The sequence below is a fragment of the Oncorhynchus keta genome, chromosome 27, assembly GCF_023373465.1.
Source record: "Oncorhynchus keta strain PuntledgeMale-10-30-2019 chromosome 27, Oket_V2, whole genome shotgun sequence".
NCBI lineage: Eukaryota > Metazoa > Chordata > Actinopteri > Salmoniformes > Salmonidae > Oncorhynchus > Oncorhynchus keta.
Window position 1 is genome coordinate 28199081 of NC_068447.1, and position 20528 is coordinate 28219608.

General features: G+C 41.1%; 1 protein-coding gene across 3 annotated transcripts in view; it reads right to left on the bottom strand.

Annotated features, from left to right (window-relative positions):
* The window catches only part of LOC118360295 (helicase ARIP4-like), an 81775-nt gene that overhangs the window by 24584 nt on the left and 36663 nt on the right, over positions 1 to 20528 (bottom strand). For all 3 annotated transcript variants that reach the window (XM_052482086.1, XM_052482085.1, XM_052482087.1), the window contains 3 exons: positions 7529 to 7767; positions 5771 to 5907; positions 529 to 666 (listed from right to left, as the gene is read on the bottom strand). In XM_052482086.1, the coding sequence (XP_052338046.1) occupies positions 529 to 666; positions 5771 to 5907; positions 7529 to 7767 (514 nt within the window). The remainder of the gene's footprint in view (positions 1 to 528; positions 667 to 5770; positions 5908 to 7528; positions 7768 to 20528) is intronic.

The window sequence follows — 20528 nt, forward strand, 5'->3', positions numbered from 1 at the left end:
GAATGGAGGACGCTGTGGTTTATTTTCATGTCAGCCAGGTAGGCTATACTCCTATATTTTAAGGAATGTGATTAATATTAGGAAAGTTGAGAGAATAAATAGTAGGCCTAGCCTATAGAAAGATGATGAGATCCTCCTCTATATGCATAGCCTATAGAAATGTTGAGCAACATGAGCTCACGGGCTCTCATTAAGTGTTTAATTAGATATTCGATTACATTTGATGTCAGAGTGATTAGAGGGACAATAGAGTGCCGAGTACCAGGCAGTTAGCAACTTCGCTAGGCTACTAATGACCAGCAGCAGCAGAGCTTGGAGAAGCCTAATTATCATGACTAGGCAGTCATGTGGAATTTATTATTATGACTCGTGACCGCTGGTGTGACGGTAATACGGTTACCGCAACAGCCATAGTCTCAGTTAACATGTGTAATATAATGTATAATAATATGTCATGTGTGACAGACCCTGGGGCTTCTCTAGCTTGATGAGGGACACCAAACAGTCTCATAGTGACTGGGGACTCACCTTCTTTGGGCGAGTGTGATTCTGGGACCAGAGCTTTGGAGTCGTCTTCTCTGACGTTAGTGCTGCTGTTACTGGTGTCCAGGCAGATCACACGATCCTTTTTGGCCACGCTAGCAGACACACTCTGAGACAGATGTCCTGGAGGGTACAGAGGGAGAGATGCAGTAGTTAATCACCTGAGTGTGTTAAGTATCAACCAGTGAATCACTATAATGATACACAGTATCAATCAAAAGTTTGGACACTTACTCATTCAAGGGTTTTTCTTTATTTTTTACTATTTTCTACATTGTAGAATAGTGAAGACATGAAAACTATGAAACACATATGGAATCATGTAGTAAACAAAAAAGTGTTTTAAACAAATCAAAACATATTTTAGATTATTCAAAGTAGCCACCCTTGATGACAGCTTTACACACTCTTGGCATTCCCTCAAACAGCTTTTCCCGGAATGTCCTCTTCTGTCCTCTTCGGAATGCTTTTTTTTCTTGAAAGAGTTGCTGAGCACTTGTTGGCTGCTTTTACTTCACTCTGCGGTCCAACTCATCCCAAACCATCTCAATTTGGTTAAGGTCGGGTGATTGTGGAGGACAGGTCACCTGATGCAGCACTTAATCACTGTCCTTATTGGTCAAATAGTCCTTACACAGCCTGGAGGTGTGTTGGGTCATTGTCCTGTTCGAAAACAAATGATAGTCCTACTAAGTGCAAACCAGATGGGATGGCGTATCGCTGCAGAATGCTGTGGCATTCATGCTGGTTAAGTGTGCCTTGAATTCTAAATAAATCACAGACAGTGGTCACCAGCAAAGCACCCCCCACACCATAACACCTCCTCCTCCTTGCTTCACGGTGGGAACCACACATGCAGAGATCATCCGTTCACCTACTCTGTGTCTCACAAAGACATGGCGGATGGAACAAAAAATCTAACATTTGGACTCATCAGAAAAATGACAGATGTCCATTGCTCGTGTTTCCTGGCCCAAGCAAGTCTCTTCTCTCTGGTGTTTTTTAGTAGTGGTTTCTTTGCAGCAATTCGACTATGAAGGCCTGATTGAAGCAGTCTCCTCTGAACAGTTGATGTTGAGATGTGTCTGTTACTTCAGCTCTGTGAAGCATGTATTTGGTCTATAATTTCTGAAGTTGGTAACTCTATTGTACTTATCCTCTGCAGCAGAGGTAACTCTGGGTCGTCCTTTCCTGTGGCAGTCCTCATGAGAGCCAGTTTCATCATAGCACTTGGTTTTGCGACTGCACTTGAAGAAACTTTCAAAGTTCTTGAAATTGTCTAGATTGACTGACCTTCATGTCTTAAAGTAATAATAGACTGTCGTTTCTCTTTACTCACTTCAGCTGTTCTTGCAATAATATGGACTTGGTTTTTTACCAAATAGAGATATCTTCTGTATACCACCCCTATCTTGTCACAACACAACTGATTGGCTTAAACGCATTAACCTCTTGAAACTAGGGGGCACTATTTTTATATTTTTGGAAAAATAACGTTCCCAAAGTAAACGGCCTATTACTCAGGACCAGATGATAGAATATGCATATAATTGACAGCTTAGGCTTCCTGCTGCTAGCTGGACAAAATGCTATGCTAGGCTATCGCTAAACTTACACAAACGCTTGTCTTGCTTTGGCTGTAAAGCATCATTTCAAAATCTGAGATGACAGGGTGATTAACAAAAGGCTAAACTGTGTTTCGCTATATTTCACTTGTGATTTCATGGATATGAACATTTTCTAGTAATATTTTTTGACCGTTGCGCTATGCTAATTAGTGTAGTTGATGACAATTCTCCCAGATCCGGGATGGGTAGTTCCAATATTAAGGAAAGAAATTAAACAAATTAACGTTTAACAAGGCACACCTGTTAATTGAAATGCATTCCAGGTGACTACCTCACCTCAATGAAGCTAGTTGAGAGAATGCCAAGAGTTTGCAAAGCGGTCATCAAGGCAAAGGGTGTCTACTTTTAAGAATCTCAAAAACAAAATATATTTTTCATTTGTTTAACACTTTTTTAGTTACTACATGATTCCATGTGTGTTGATTTGATTTGATGTACAAAATAGTTAAAATAAAGATAAGCCCTGGAATGAGTAGATGTCCAAACTTTTATTAACCCATCCACCAACCCATTCTCAGGACACATCTTTGCTTTTACAGCTTTTCTGCTACATATACATTTTACATATACATTTACTTTTATATACAGCAATCACATAACAATACATTATTGAACATAAGGTCTTTAATCCCACCCCTCAGCCCATCCCACCTATCACCATAGACCACCCTTGTTTGGTTTCCATGTGCCATATATATTTTCAATTGTACTGTGATGTTTAACATATATTTTGAAACTTTCTAATCATGTAGTATCCACAGATTGTGAGTTAAGGATAAACACCTTTCCTACAAGTATTATTATACTATATATTGACTGACTATGGCTTAACAAATCGCCCAACACTGCTATTTGTAAGGTTCATTTTAAGTGAATGTTGTGATTTTTAACCATTCCTGAACATGTGACCAGAAACAACCTATATGTGGGCAATACCAGAACAAATTATGTAGTGATTATGTCTCTTTGCAGAATAATCTACAGATCTTAGATTGATTGTTGTATGCCCCATATACAGGTGAAGTCAGAAGTTTACATACACTTTAGCCAACTACATTTAAACTCAGTTTTCACAATTCCTGACATTTAATCCAAGTAAAAATACCCTGTTTTAGGTCAGCTAGGATCACAACTTTATTTTAAAAATGTGAAATGTCAGAAAAATAGAAGAATGATTTATTTCAGCTTTTATTTCTTTCATCACATTCCCAGTGGGTCAGAAGTTACCAAATACTAATTGAGTGTATGTTAGCATTGCCATTAAATTTTTTAACTTGCATAAAAGTTCAACAGTAGCCTTCCACAAGCTTCCCACAATAAATTGGGTGAATTTTGGCCCATTCCTCCTGACAGAGCTAGTGTAACTGAGTCAGGTTTGTAGGCCTCCTTGCTCGCACACATTTTCAGTTCTGCCTACAAATTTTCTATAGGATTGAGGTCAGGGATTTGTGATGGCCACTAATACCTTGACTTTGTTGTCCTTAAGCCATTTTGCTACAACTTTGGAAGTATGCTTGGAGTCATTGTCCATTTGGAAGACTCATTTGCGACCAAGCTTTAACGTACTGACTGATGTCTTGATATGTTGCTTCAATATATTCACATAATTTTCCCTCTTCCTGTAGCCATCTATTTTGTGAAGTGCACCAGTCCCTCCTGCAGCAAAGCACCCCCACAACATGATGCTGCCACCCCCGTGCTTCACGGTTGGGATGGTGTTCTTTGGCTTACAAGCCTCCCCCTCCAAACATAACGATGGTCATTATGGCTAAACCGCTCTATTTTTGTTTCATCAGACAAGAGGACATTTCTCCAAAAAGTACGATCTTTGTCCACATGTGCAGTTGCAAACCGTAGTCAGGCTTTTTTAATGGGGGTTTTGGAGCAGTGGCTTCTTCCTTGCTGAGCGGCCTTTCAGGTTGTGTCGATATAGGACTCGTTTTACTGTGGATATAGATACTTTTGTACCCGTTTCCACCAGAATCTTCACAAGGTCCTTTGCTGTTGTTCTGGGATTGATTTGCACTTTTTGCACCAAAGTACGTTCATCTCTAGGAGACAGAACGCTTCTCCTTCCTGAGCGGTATGACGGCTGCGTGGTCCCATGTTTGCATACTATTGTTTGTACAGATGAACGTGGTACCTTCAAGTGTTCCTATTTTTGCTCCTAAGTATCAACCAGATATGTGGAGGTCTACAATTATTTTTCTAAGGTCTTGGCTGATTTATTTTAATTTTCCCATGATATCAGGCAAAGAGACACTGAGTTTGAAGGTAGGCCTTGACATACATCTACAGGTACACCTCCAATTGACTCAAATAATGTCAATTAGCCTATCAGAAGCTTCTAAAGCCATGACATAATTTTCTGGAATTTTCCAAGCTGTTTAACAGTACAGGTTCCCCAGGGGGTAATTTTGGGCAGATTTGTTTTCAGTTTACTACGGGCACGCAATTCATCCAAAGGGGTCAGTATTGTCCCTAGCCTTAACTGGTTTTAAAGGCACAGTCAACTTAGTGGATGTAAACACTATTTTATTTTCAATTAGTCGGGAATGAGAAATTGTAATCTGTATGAAGGCAAAAAAAACATTTATTAACAAAGGATGAGCCTTTCTTAATAATCTTCTGGAAAACCATTTTGGGTTTTAGTATAACTTATGTATGAGTGAAGCTTTAAGTGAGAGGTTTAAAAGCTTTAATATGTAATCATTTTAGCCCCCACAAAAAACTCACATTCATTATATAAATAGGCACGTTTAATTTTGTCTGGCTTAGCATTCCAAATAAAATGAAATATGTTTTTCTTATATGTATTAAAAAACAAGTTGTCTGGAGTAGGCAGCAACATTAGTAAGTAAACTGATTAACTCTTTGATCATATCACAATGTGATTTTTCCATAAATAGACAAGTATTAACTATCGATCTATTTTTGCTAACTTTCTATTGAAATTGATTGTGATAAATTCATTATTATTTTTTAAGATATGAATATCAAGTATGTCAACTTCACCATCCGCCCATTTTATTGGTACATTACAAGGTGGTGTCTTTTTACGATCCAATACGTAATATGGTACATTTGTCATAGTTAGGTTTTAGTCCAGAGAGGCTAGAAAAGTGTTCTTCAAGGAGACTGTGCAGGGATCCAGATTGCAGACTTAAGAAATAACTAGAGTCATCTGAAAACATTCACACATTAGTTTTTATACCCTGGATTTCTAACCCCTTGATGTTCTTGTTGGATCTAATTTTAATAGCAGCATTTCAATGGCCATAATAAATATATATGGAGACAATGGACAGCCTTGCTATACTCCTCTTGAAGCTCAAAACGTTGAAATAACTATTATTTACTATTTTACACCTGGGGATGCTGTACATAACTCTTAAAATTAAAGTAATCCAGGCATTTATATATAAATTCTAGTCGTACTTTATAAAACTCCTTTTCAAAATCTGCTATGAAGACCAGGCCTGGTATCTTCTATTATGATACTACGATAATATTATACTTAAAGAGTAGAGTAATTCAAGACAAAAATATTTCTGACTTGACACTCCAGCTATCAATTATGTGTGTTTGTCTGTCTTCACCTGGTGTGTACTCAGGTAGCAGGACCACAGGGATGTGCCCTTCCTTCCTCTGCTGTTCCAGCCTCTGCCGCCTCTCCAGCTCCTCCTGCTGGGCAGCTTTGGTCACCGCCTCCAACTGCTGCTCCCTCAGTAGCTTTCTACATCACATAGAGGAATAGAGAGAGACAAGACAGAGAGAGAGAGAGACAGACAGAGAGGGATGGAGAAGGAGAAGAGAGAGCTCATAATAGGAACCAGGCACCCATCTCTGTTATAAGGCCAACAGACTGACTAGACCGAGCCAGATCGCATGGGGATATACATTACTAATGTTGTATGTGTTCCTTTGTGTGTATGTGTGTGTGTCTATATATCTGTGTCTGTTCGTGTGTGTGCACGCATGTATGCATGTATATGTATCTCATTCCTAAATCATGGGCAATAATATAGAGTTGATCCCCCTTTGCTGCTATAACAGCATCCCCTCTTCTGGGAAGACTTTGCACTAGATGTTGAAACATTGCTGCGGCGACTTGCTTTCATTCAACCACAAGAGCATTAGTGAAGTCGGCCAATGATGTTGGGCGATTAGGCCTGGCTCGCCAGTCAAGTTCTTCCACACCGATCGACAAATAATTTCTGTATGGACCTCGCTTGTGCACGGGGGCATTGGCATGCTGAAACAGGAAAGGGCCTTCCCCAAACTGTTGCCAAAAAGTTGGAAGCACAAAATCGTCTAGAATGTTATTCTATGCTGTAGCGTTAAGATTTTGCTTCACTGGAACTAAGGGGCCTTGCCCAAACCATGAAAAACAGCCCCAGACCATTATTACTCATCCACCAAACTTTACAGTTGGCACTATGCATTCGGGCAAGTAGCATTCTACTGGCATCTGCCAAACCCAGATCCATGTGTCGGACTGCCGGATGGTGAAGCGTGATAAATCACTCCAGAGAACACGTTTCCACTGCTCCAGAGTCCAATGGAGGCGAGCTTTACACCACTCCAGCCGAAGCTTGACATTGCGCATGGCGACCTTAGGCTTGTGTGCGGCTGCTCGGCCATGGAAACCCATGTCATAAAGCACCCGACGAACAGTCCTTGTGCTGACATTGCTTCCAGAGGCAGTTTGGAACTCAGTAGTGAGTGTCGCTCCTAGATGTTTCCACTTCACAACAGCACTTACAGTTGACCGGGGCAGCTCTAGCATTGATGAACTGACTTGTTGGAAAGGTAGCATCCTATTATAGAGCCACATTGAAAGTCACTGAGCTCTTCAGTAGGGGCCATTCTACTGCCAATGTTTGTCTATGGAGACGGCATGGCTGTGTGCTTGATTTATACACCTGTCAGAAATAGCTAAATCCTCTCATTTGAAGGGGTGTACACATACTTTTGGTCTAGTAAACATATCTATGCGTGTGTGTGTGAGTGAGAGTGAGAGAGAGCTGTAATACTGTAATAAACACTGGGGAAATAATCCCACTCATGGCAGCATGATGGACTTGTTGCCAGACTGAGTAATATATAGATATTCTACTTAGAGCCTTCATAGTGAGCCCTCTCTAAGGAAAATCAATAAGACAGAACGCTAGATAATGCAAGAGAACACAGTTGAAGATACACTACATGTGCTGTATGGATAGATGATAAAGAGTTAAAGAATGAATGGTTAAATATCACCATTCATTGCCTCTTTGATGCTGGTTAAGGGCTTATATTAGATGTTGTTCTCTATATCTGTGAGTTTGGATGTTTTCAGAGGTCAGGGGTCATACCTGATGTTCCTCCTCATGTGTGCAGGTTTGTTGGAGTGGGACCTCTTCTTGGTTCCACTCAGGGACTGCGAGGGAATTTGGTTCTCAGGCCGTGAGGATGGTCGAGAGTGGGGCTGTGTTGAGGGGTGGGACGGCGTCTCCCCCGAGGCTGAGGTAGATGGGGGGGGTGCACTGCCATCCCGCAGAGTCCCCTCCCTGTGCTTCATTCCCCGAGCTGAAGGGAGCGGTATGAGGCTGGTCTGTAAAGAGAGACAGAGGGGGAAGGGTGTAATTATTGGTATACAAATCATAAATCCAGACTGGAGACACTGAACTAGATCTGGGGTGCTTATGTAAGTGCTAATAAATATGGAGAGCTTATGAAACCCTGACCAATGGGGCTATGGGCAGGTGTTTCTGGCTCTCCATGCGGCTGGAAAGAGTGACAAACAAGGTTGGGGAGGAAACCAAGGTTATGGCCCACATAAACAGCCCTCTCCGTATGATCCACATACATCTCTCCACTGTCACATTGTAGCCAACACTGACATGCTCAATGCAACCTAATACAGCTCAACCAAGCCCCACCTAGTCATATATTCATAACCCTTGACTTATTCCACATTTTGTTGTGTTACAGGCTGAATAAAAATAAATGGATGAAATAGATATTAGGACATTTTTAAATAAGTATTCACGGAGTCCAAATTTTGTAAAAGCATCTTTGGCAGAAATTTTCAGCATTGAGTATGTCCGTATCAGCTTAGCACATCTTGGAAACCTTTAGCACTCTATAAATTGTTTCACACCCTTCCCCAGATATGCCTCATCACAATTCTACCTCAGAAATCTACAGACAGTTCCTTGGACTTCATGGTATAGTTTCTGCTCTGACATGCACTGTCAACCTTATATAAACAAGTGTGTTTCTTTTCAAACATGTCCAAACAATTTAATTGGCCACAGGTGGACTGCAATCACGTTGTAGTTACAGTTGAAGTCAGAAGTCTACACACACACACCTTAGCCAAATACATTTGAACTCAGTTTTTTCACAATTTCTGACATTTAATCCTAGTAACAAAGAACAGGGCTCCGGGCAGCCGAGCGGAAATGGAGGAAAACTCACCTCCCTGCGGACCTGGCATCCTTTCACTCCCTCCTCTCTACATTTTCCTCCTCTGTCTCTGCTGCTAAAGCCACTTTCTACCACTCTAAATTCCAAGCATCTGCCTCTAACCCTAGGAAGCTCTTTGCCACCTTCTCCTCCCTCCTGAATCCCCCCCTCCTCCCTCTCTGCAGATGACTTCGTCAACCATTTTGAAAAGAAGGTCGACGACATCCGATCCTCGTTTGCTAAGTCAAACGACACCGCTGGTTCTGCTCACACTGCCCTACCCTGTGCTCTGACCTCTTTCTCCCCTCTCTCTCCAGATGAAATCTTGCGTCTTGTGACGGCCGGCCGCCCAACAACCTGCCCGCTTGACCCTATCCCCTCCTCTCTTCTCCCTTACCTCACCTCGCTCATCAACTCATCCCTGACCGCTGGCTACGTCCCTTCCGTCTTCAAGAGAGCGAGAGTTGCACCCCTTCTGAAAAAACCTACACTCGATCCCTCCGATGTCAACAACTACAGACCAGTATCCCTTCTTTCTTTTCTCTCCAAAACTCTTGAACGTGCCGTCCTTGGCCAGCTCTCCCGCTATCTCTCTCAGAATGACCTTCTTGATCCAAATCAGTCAGGTTTCAAGACTAGTCATTCAACTGAGACTGCTCTTCTCTGTATCACGGAGGCGCTCCGCACTGCTAAAGCTAACTCTCTCTCCTCTGCTCTCATCCTTCTAGACCTATCGGCTGCCTTCGATACCGTGAACCATCAGATCCTCCTCTCCACCCTCTCCGAGTTGGGCATCTCCGGCGCGGCCCACGATTGGATTGCGTCCTACCTGACAGGTCGCTCCTACCAGGTGGCGTGGCGAGAATCTGTCTCCTCACCACCCGCTCTCACCACTGGTGTCCCCCAGGGCTCTGTTCTAGGCCCTCTCCTATTCTCGCTATACACCAAGTCACTTGGCTCTGTCATAACCTCACATGGTCTCTCCTATCATTGCTATGCAGACGACACACAATTAATCTTCTCCTTTCCCCCTTCTGATGACCAGGTGGCGAATCGCATCTCTGCATGTCTGGCAGACATATCAGTGTGGATGACGGATCACCACCTCAAGCTGAACCTCGGCAAGACGGAGCTGCTCTTCCTCCCGGGGAAGGACTGCCCGTTCCATGATCTCGCCATCATGGTTGACAACTCCATTGTGTCCTCCTCCCAGAGCGCTAAGAACCTTGGCGTGATCCTGGACAACACCCTGTCGTTCTCAACTAACATCAAGGCGGTGGCCCGTTCCTGTAGGATCATGCTCTACAACATCCGCAGAGTACGACCCTGCCTCACACAGGAAGCGGCGCAGGTCCTAATCCAGGCACTTGTCATCTCCCGTCTGGATTACTGCAACTCACTGTTGGCTGGGCTCCCTGCCTGTGCCATTAAACCCCTACAACTCATCCAGAACGCCGCAGCCCGTCTGGTGTTCAACCTTCCCAAGTTCTCTCACGTCACCCCGCTCCTCCGCTCTCTCCACTGGCTTCCAGTTGAAGCTCGCATCCGCTACAAGACCATGGTGCTTGCCTACGGAGCTGTGAGGGGAACGGCACCTCAGTACCTCCAGGCTCTGATCAGGCCCTACACCCAAACAAGGGCACTGCGTTCATCCACCTCTGGCCTGCTCGCCTCCCTACCACTGAGGAAGTACAGTTCCCGCTCAGCCCAGTCAAAACTGTTCGCTGCTCTGGCTCCCCAATGGTGGAACACACTCCCTCACGACGCCAGGACAGCGGAGTCAATCACCACCTTCCGGAGACACCTGAAACCCCACCTCTTTAAGGAATACCTAGGATAGGATAAAGTAATCCTTCTCACCCCCCTTAAAATATTTAGATGCACTATTGTAAAGTGGCTGTTCCACTGGATGTCATAAGGTGAATGCACCAATTTGTAAGTCGCTCTGGATAAGAGTGTCTGCTAAATGACTTAAATGTAAATGTAAATGTAATTCCCTGTCGCAGGTCAGCTAGGATCACCACTTTATTTTAAGAATGTGAAATGTCAGAATAATAGTAGAGAGAATGATTATTTCAGCTTCAATTTCTTTAATCACATTCCCAGTGGGTCAGACATTTACATACACTCAATTAATATTGGTAGCATTGCCTTTAAATTGTTTAACTTGGGTCAAACCTTTCGGGTAGCCTGCCACAAGCTTCCCACAATAAGTTGGGAGAATTTTGGCCCATTCCTCCTGACAGAGCTGGTGTAACCGAGTCAGGTTTGAAGGCCTCCTTGCTCGCATATAAGATTGAGGTCAGGACTTTGTGATGGCCACTCCAATACCTTGATTTTGTTGTCCTTAAGCCATTTTGCCACAACTTTGGAAGTATGCTTGGGATCATTGTCCATCTGGAAGACCCATATGCAACCAAGCTTTCACTTCCTGACTGATGTTTTGAGACGTTGCTTCAAAATATCCACAGAATTTTCTCCCCTCATGATGCCATCTATTTTGTGAAGTGCACCAGTCGCTCCTGCAGCAAAGCACCCCCACAACATGATGCTGCCACCCCCGTGCTTCACGGTTGGGATGGTGTTCTTCGGCTTGCAAGCCTCCCCCTTTTTTCCTCCAAACATAATGACGGTCATTATGGCTAAACAGTTCTATTTTTGTTTCATCAGACCAGAGGACATTTCTCCAAAAAGTACCATCTTTGTCCACATGTACAGTTGCAAACCACAGTCTGGCTTTTTTATGGCGGTTTTGGAGCAGTGGCTTCTTCCTTGAGTGGCCTTTCAGGTTGTGTCGATATAGGACTCGTTTTACCGTGGATATAGATACTTTTGTACCGGTTTTCTCCAGCATCATCATAAGGTCCTTTGCTGTTCTTCTGGGATTGATTTACACTTTTTGCACCAAAGTATGTTCATTGCTAGGAGACAGAACGCATCTTCTTCTGAAGTGGTAAGACAGCTGCATGGTCCCATGGTGTTTATACTTGCATACTATTGTTTGTACAGATGTACATGGTACCTTCAGGCATTTGGAAATTGCTCCCAAGGATGAGTGGAGGTCTACAATTATTTTTCTAAGGTCTTGGCTGATTTCTTTTGATTTTCCACATGATGTCAAGCAAAGAGGCACCGAGTTTGAAGGTAGGCCTTGAAATACACCCACAGGTACACCTCCAAATAACTAAAATTATGGAAATCAGCCTATCAGAAGCTTCTAAAGCCATGACATAATTTTCTGGAATTTTCCAAGCTGTTTATTAAAGGCACAGTCAACTTAGTGTATGTAAACTTCACTGGAATTGTGATACAGTGAACTTTAAGTTAAATAATCTGTCTGTAAACAATTGTTGGGAAAATTACTTATGTCATGCAAAGTAGATGTCCTAACCAACTTGCCAAAACTATAGTCTGTTAACAATACATTTGTGGAGTGGTTGAAAAACGAGTTTTAATGACTCCAACCTAAGTGTATGTAAACTTCCGACTTCAACTGTACATCAATGACGATCAAAGGAAATTGGAGCTCCATTTGGTCATAGCAAATACTTATTTAAATCAGATAGTTTGGGATTTCATTTTTTTAATGCATTTTATACCATTTCTAAAAACATGTTTTCACTTTGTCATTATGGGGGTAGTGTGTTAATGGGTAACAGGAAAAAAATGCAATCCATTTTGCATTCAGGCTTTAACACAACAAAATGTGGGGTATGAATCATGTCTGAATACTTTCACTGTATATGGCTCTTTTACCTACCTATAAGCCCAGCTTGTCACTCAAGCTTGACCCAGTCCTGTATTGTCCTGTCCTGCTCAGATCCACATACACAATTTTCAACCAGAAAAACATCACTGCCCCACACTGACAGCTATTAGCATAGCCAACCTTTGAACCCAGACTGACCCAACAGCACATCAGTCAGGACAGAACATCCATCTTGGGCCAAGTTTGGTCCAGTCCAGCCAGACTACTCTCTCTCAGAACCAGACTCCAAGGGAAGAGTGGTGAGGCAGGAACACCTGGAGCTTGTTACGTTTCACTGAGCAGGTGTCTAAAATGGCACCCTATTCCCTATATACACTGCACTACTTTTGACCAAAGCCCTATGTGGGTCCTTCTCAAAAGTAGTACACTAGATAGGGATCAAAGTGAAACCTTCATGAAAACCCAGCCAGGAAAGCCTCCAACTAAAACATGATGAACATTCAAAAGAGAGAAAAGGCAAAACAGGAAGAAAAGTAATTTATATAATGCAGACAGAGGCTGGTGGTGAGCCAACAGAATAGAAAAACAAATGACATGAAACGCCCTCTCCGACTAACCATCTACAAAACGACCTCTTTCCTCTGAATTCAGTTCCATTAACATCCAAAACAGTCCCATTGTGACCTCTGTCATATTGGTTTTACAAACCAATTTAACAACAGAAATAATAGAGCTTATTGAAAGGTTGGGCACAAAATCCTAATATGAAAAGAGGTATTCAACCCATTTTAAAAAGGGATACATTATGTAATCCAGGAGGTTGTCGAAAGGCTGTGTACATATTTTTTGTACTTTATCCTTCTGTTGCAGCCGCGGTACAAGCCCAGGCGTAATTTCGCTCTCTGGGACGGAAAGTGACCTTTATGTAGGAAGCAAACCCTTTGCCAATTACCAGGCAGTTTATCAGTCTTGCTCTTCATCACCGGTCACTCCCACCTCCCTGCACTGGGTCATATTTGTTACAAAACACATTGAAACATGTAGGGAATAACTGAACATGTCAAAAATAAAACAATTCATTTTTGTTTTCCATTGCAAGAAGTTAAAACATTTTCTGTTGCAAGAAGTTAAAACATTTTCTGTTGCATGCCCTAATCAATGTAACCCTGGCGTAAGTGCCAGGAGAAAACCCTTCCAAAATGAAAAAACATCTAAACATTTCAAAAAGGTTACAAGCCAAGGAGACAGATTAAAATTCAGACCATTTTACACACGCTCTTATCCAGAGACTTACAGCAGTGAGTGCATACATTGATACTTTCGAACCCACAACATTCGAACCCACATGCTCTACCAACTTGTCCCGGAGTCGCCTCCACTCCTCCCCTTCCCACTACCGTAAAGGACAGTTACACAAGATTCCTGAAATGCCTTATGATGATTCACACCCATACAGCACAGACAGAGCACAGTTTACAGTCAGAAAGTGAGGGTGGGGGAAGTCACTGGCTGAGGGGGGGTGAGAGTGAGAGAATGTTCTTCAGTGACAGTGAGAAGTATCAGAATGCACTTCTAGGAAGTGTGTGTGTGTGGGGGGTAAATCAAACAGTCACAAATAGCTATGTATGGGACGAAAGGGTAATTCATTGACTTGTCTTCCTGATTTTGGTTCCAGAAATAACTCCCTTACCAGTGAAAAAAACTCTGACCCTTATGCAACAGCTGGGACTAAGCCTACTAATAGATAGGTCAGCTTTGATTATCAAGATCCTAAAGTACACCCCAACACCAAGAGAAAACCAGGGGGTGATTTAGGATGGTAGTTTAGTGTGGGTTATGTTCAGCCTGTACCATGTAAACCAGGGATGAGCAACTGGCAGCTGTTTTTGTAGGCCCGCTAATCAATACCACCCCCCCACAATTTTTTTAAAAATGTTTTTAAATACATATATTTTTTACATATTTTTTGGAACTCAATTGGGGTCTCAAGAATAGTAGAATGCGCAAGGTACAATTCCGAAATGTGGCTGTGAAAAAAAATGGTCAGTCACTCAATTAGCCCATGTCAGCTGACATTTTTTAGATGAGATAGCTGGCTAGACTAATTAACCAAACTTGTAGTAATCATGGTTGAATTACTGACCAGGAGAACCTCATCGATTTTGCAAGTCACTCTCACTCAGATTTGGAAAAATGTGTCGACGGTGCAGGAAATTTGCTTTAAAACTACAAATTGAGTGAATTTCCCTTAGGTTCCCTTAGGACCCCCAAAAGGCTAGGGACAGCTCTGACTGCATGTGGTTATGGATGTGGGTATGCAGACCCGCGAGCCACTGTGGCCCCTCATGAAGAGTTCAGATTTTCAGATTTTCTGTGGCCCCCACCCCAATCCAAACAACAATTTGAACAGCAATCAATCACACTCAGTGGGTAGTTTATTAGGTACACGATCATGTTCATGAACATGGATTGCTCCTACAGTCAGTGTGTCATGTGGAAAACAAAAACAGACAAATAATGGCACAGTACAACAATGGTGTGCAGAACGGCATCTCAGAAGGCACAACTAATCGATCCTTGTTGAGCTTTCAACCTCATCAAGCAACATACGTCATCAGAGGGCAACAGAACATTGTACTGTCTACGCTCGGTTGGTTGTTTATATTAAATATTTTTCATTAAATCGAATATACTCAGAACTAAAGTTTTGTTGCTAAGGATTCCACGACGCTGTTAGCTTTCATGGCTGGCAAGTTTGTGTTCCATTTTTGTGTGGATTCCGCGAGTTCTAACTGGCTGTACTATAGACACCTGTCGTTGTGGGAAAGACTAATTGTTATCTTTTCGTAAAACAACTGGTTGCCGTAAAGAGCCAACCTGGATACAAAGGAGATCCCGAGGGAAATCGACTAGTAAACAGCTTTACGCTATGGAGGAACAACATACTCCATCATAGAAAGATCTGACTACCTCAAAATAACTTTAACCCAATTTTAAAAAAAGAAACAGATTAATCTACAGACACAGATGATTTACTTACTGTTGAAATAGAGGCTAGTGCTCTGGCTGAAATCAATGCAACACTGGAAAGGTTGTGTGAGGAGGTAGGAGGGCTGAGGGGGGAGTTTGGAGATTAGCCAGAGTAAAATTCTCACGCTTAAACAACCTCTTACAGCTCCCCCCTAATTTCCACCTGAAGACATACCCAAATCTAACAGCCTGTAGCTCAGGCACAGAACCAAGGATATGCATATTCTTGGTACCATTTGAAAGAAAACACTGAAGTGTGTGTACATGTGAATTGAATGTAGGAGAATATAACACAATAAATCTGGTTTAGATAAAACAATGAAAAAAAAACAACATTTTTTATTTTATCATCATCTTTAAAATGAACAGGATAAAACAAACATTCAGATAGGATGATGGGGACAATTTCTGTGAAAACTATAAGAGGGCAACAGTACTTGTGCAAAGTTTCAGAATGATAACTTCCAAAATGAGTGTGCTACATGACATGTATCATGAAGTCACCCAGGTGCCCCACACAAGCAACCCAAATGTACTCAAGTGGCCAAATTGGTGAAGGTATACTTTTTGAAACAAATAACTATATAAAAAATACCAAAATGGTATTCTAACACACCACCACCCCCCACCCAAAAAAAAGGAACAAATAATAATTGATTAAAAAAAATATACATGTACATATACATTTACAAAATAACATGGGTAACTATTTACACACTTTCAATATTTGGAAGACCCTCAGTCCTCTATCAAATCAATTTATATAGCCCCAGCCTAAAACCCCAAACAGCAAGCAATGCAGGTGTAGAAGCACGGTGGCTAGGAAAAACAGTCCTCTTCGGGTTGTGTAGAGGGTGCAACAGGACAGCACCTCAAGAGTAAAAATGAACAGTTTAGGGTTCCATAGCCGCAGGCAGAACAGTTGAAACTGGACCAGCGGCAAGGCCAGGTGGACTGGGGACAGCAAGGAGTCATCATGCCAGGTAGTCCTGACGCATGGTCCTAGGGCTCAGGTCCTCTTCCAAGAGAGAGAATTAGAGAGAGCATACTTAAATTCACACAGGACACCGGATAAGACTCCCATTCGGAGTCAGTGTCATTGTGAAAGAAAATGTTCAGTTACAATAGTTTCACATATGAGCCCTGTATCAACAGGTATAATAAACATATATATAGAGTTGAAGGTTGAATATATTAGGTTGAATATATTATTATTACCTGCTAGATCTACTGTCTCTTTTATATTGACAGACCAGCTAGATCTACTGTCTCTATTATATTATGACAGACCAGCTAGATCTGCTGTCTTTATTATATTACAACAGACCAGCTGTATCTACTGTCTCCATTTCACTTTGGCCATTGATGTGGTCCTGTCCTCTCCTCAAGAGCCTCAAATAGGCTATTTCATGTGGGTTGGGGTGGGGCGGCAGACACACGCATCTCACATTTCATGACATTACATGTTTATCTATTGCTTCTAAAATGTAAAAACAAAAATCAAATCATATGTTATATTATTAATTTCAAACAAGGGCATTAGCATGATAAGAACTTACCAGTCCAAAACGATGTCCTCTCCCATTCAAAAAAAATATTCCTCCACAATCGCTAAATGAAGCGTCCTACAAGAATCTCTCACCTTCCCAATCAATTTATTCTAAAATTGTGTGTACATCTGTATATCTAGACTTAGATTTAGCTTTCCCTGACTTAGTTGCCATAATGATTGATATAAACAGTTGAATCTGCGTGTTCAAACAATGCAGTGTGTAATATGTGCTTCTCCTTCTGGTATGAAACTTCAATAGCGAATGACTCTCGTTACGCTGGAGCTTACTCCATCGCTTGGTCTTGCAACACAAACATGGCGTATTGCCGTTTAGCTCAGCTCATTGGCTATCTACCCAGCTAGATTTCAAGACGATCAGTGGTCATTGGGTTAAAAGACAGTCAATCAACGAAACAGCAGGCAAATCATTGGTGCACAATGTCATGACTTGTTGTCTTCAAATCAGTTTCTTTCAGTCAATTCGTCCCGCGAAATGGCCCATCACGTTTGATTGTGTTACAAACAAACCAGTTGATTGCAGTGAAACCAAACATGACTGGAAAAGCCACGTTCTGTGTGGGTTATTTACCTGGAATGTGTCGTCGAAAATGGAATGAGACGGAATTCACGACACAAGCGGTTCACAAAATGTTGTGTTAGGCTATAAAAACGGATTTTATCAAACAAAAGGTCATTCATTGTGTAACAACGAGCATTGGAATTGCAAACAGACGAAGAACGTCAAAGGTAAACAATTTATTTTAATGCAGTTTGTGATTATGTTACGCCTGTGCTGGTTAAAACATTTTTTTTTTTATTGGGCTCTATGCTCAGATAATCGCATCGTATTCTTTCACAGTAAATCCTTTTTTTAAATCTGACAACGCAGTTGGATTAGCAAGATCCTAGGCTTTCGATACATGAGACACTTGTATTTTCATGAATGTTTAATATGACTATTTATGTAGCGATCACCGTATGTTGTGGAATTTCAGCCCGCTACCGGGTTCCGTGCGCAGAGAGGTTAAAGGAGAGAGCAAGGCACTCACAGCCAAGGTAAAAATCCACGATTCCAACATGGATTGTCTACCCAGGGAAAACAGGGTGATGAAGGAAGCGCTACTAGACATACAAATGTTGTAGCATGCGTGAAAATCAATTATTTTCTGGGATTCCTGAGGACGCCTCCAATAATCCAGAGGGCACGATCAAAGAATTCATGGAGTTGGAGAGACAAGACTAAGGGTCCCTGACCAATCCTCACAAAATTTGAACACTACCAACAAAAGGAGCTGATCAAAAGCAGGGGAAAGGAGCTTAAAAAGGGAACAAATTCAGGCTCAACGACCAATTTCCAAGGGAGATAAACTAATGTCATAAGAGACTGTATCCAGTACAACGGCAATAGAGGGAGAAGGTTAAGCGTGCCCTTCTCATTGTGGACAAACTATTTATAGATGGTCTTATGGAGCTGTCTCTGAATAGCTGTACTAAATTCTACAGGGACTTTAGGTTACGAAAAAAAAAAAGTATGGGAACTGTAAAATTATCTGAACACTATGAAGTGGATATGAACACAGGTACTCATTTACATGCTCGCTTACACATACGGACTTATACATACACACTCTCGCTCTCTTCTCACTCTCTTTCTCTCTTTCCACTCACTCCATTGTCAAACTGTTTTATAATTTAATATATTTCTTGTTTGTCTACAAGTTTATATATGTTTACAACAAGCAAGGGGAAGATATCAGAATAGGTGCATTGGGGAATAATAACATATTGTATGGAATACATTTATACTGTAGTGAAGCTGTCTCTAGAGTAATGCAAGGTCTCTTTCAAGATCACGTGAAAAGACAATTGCTATGGAAATGCTGGGATGTGTTTTTCAATTATGTTAAAGGTAATTATGATGCAACTATGACAGTGATACGATATGGATTACAATTATCATCATGACTATTAAGGCTATACACACACACTACATGTTACACACAGACAATCAACCATGCAAATTGACCGAGTTATTTTTTATTTGGACATCACACATTATAGTCTTACTCTTATACAGACATTGTACACACTCACTAAATCACATCCAATATCATACACATCAACCCACTCAGATTTACTACACACAATATCTTGTCTCAATTTTCTAACATCTGTGGCATTGGCTCACAGGCAAACAGGCAAGGGAATAAAACAAATATTGCTAGAACCTATTTCTGGAATTCCTAAATATCAGACATTTGAAAGCTCTAATTTTGACCGTCACAATACCTCTGATGGCAGTAACTTTACAAGCACTAATTATGGCCAAAGGAATATAACATATACTGTTTACAGGAAACTCACTCTACATCCTTAAAGGAACTCAAAAGGTGTGATGATATTAATTAACATAAATGTCGATCTGAATGTGCAAATAGTCAGGAACGAGTCGCAAGGAAGGTGGATCTTTTTGAACATGAAAGTGGATGAAAAATATATTTGGCTCATTAATCTATATGGTCCAAATAAGGATGATCCATACTTGTTTGAAAACATTTAAATCAATTTATTGAACTTACAGGCGACAAATGATCAAATCATTATGGTGGGAGACTATAACACATTGTTAAGTATCTCAATGGACCGTAAAGGTAATCACTCTACAAACTATCATCGTGCCCTTAAAGAAATCACAAATATTACATTAGAAACACTGGATATTTGGAGACTAAAAAATCCCAACCTAGTGAGATATACATGGATGAGACCTAATCAAGCTAGTTGTCTTGACTACTTTCTTATCTCTCTTGCATCAAAACGTTTTAATAGGATACAGAATGCGATCGGATCATCATCTAATTGGCATTCACATAACTTGTAGATTTTCCACGTGGATGGGATATTGGAAATTTAATCAAAGTTTACTGGAGGACAACTTATTTTTGACTAAGACAAAATCATTTATAACTAAGTTTTTCTAATAAACCATTTGTTCAGCAAATCCCATTATTGTTTGGGGTACCTTTAAAACGTACCTTCAGAGGTCATTCAATTCAATATTCATCAATAATAATTTTAAAAGGCCGTTTCTGGCTAAAGAGACAAGACTAACAAGGGAAATCCATGAACTAATAGTGCAAGTAGACAGCAATAAAAACAGAGATACAAAATAAGTTAGAGGGAAACAAAAAGAACCTGAGGAACTTATTCAAGAACGATCTAATATAATCTATTACAAAAATAAAGCAAACTGGATGGAATATGGAGAAAAATGCACAAGATTCTTCCTTGAATCTCCAATATAGAAACGGCAACAAAAATTATTTGCAGAAACTCGTTACTCCGAATGATATTTTAAAAGAGGAAGCTAATTATTTTAGGCAGATGTTCTTTTCCATCCCATCCTCCCCACTGAATGAAGATTATGTTAAGTTATTTTATCCAAATAATATAAAAAATAGAAAATTAACAAAATGTACAGAAAAGATCAGTGAGAAAGCCAAATTAGAGGAAGAACTTTGAGGCTATTAAATCTTTTCAGTCTGGAAAAACCCCAAGGCTTGATGGCATACCGGTAGAGGTATAATCAAGCCTTTTTTGATATACTAAAAAG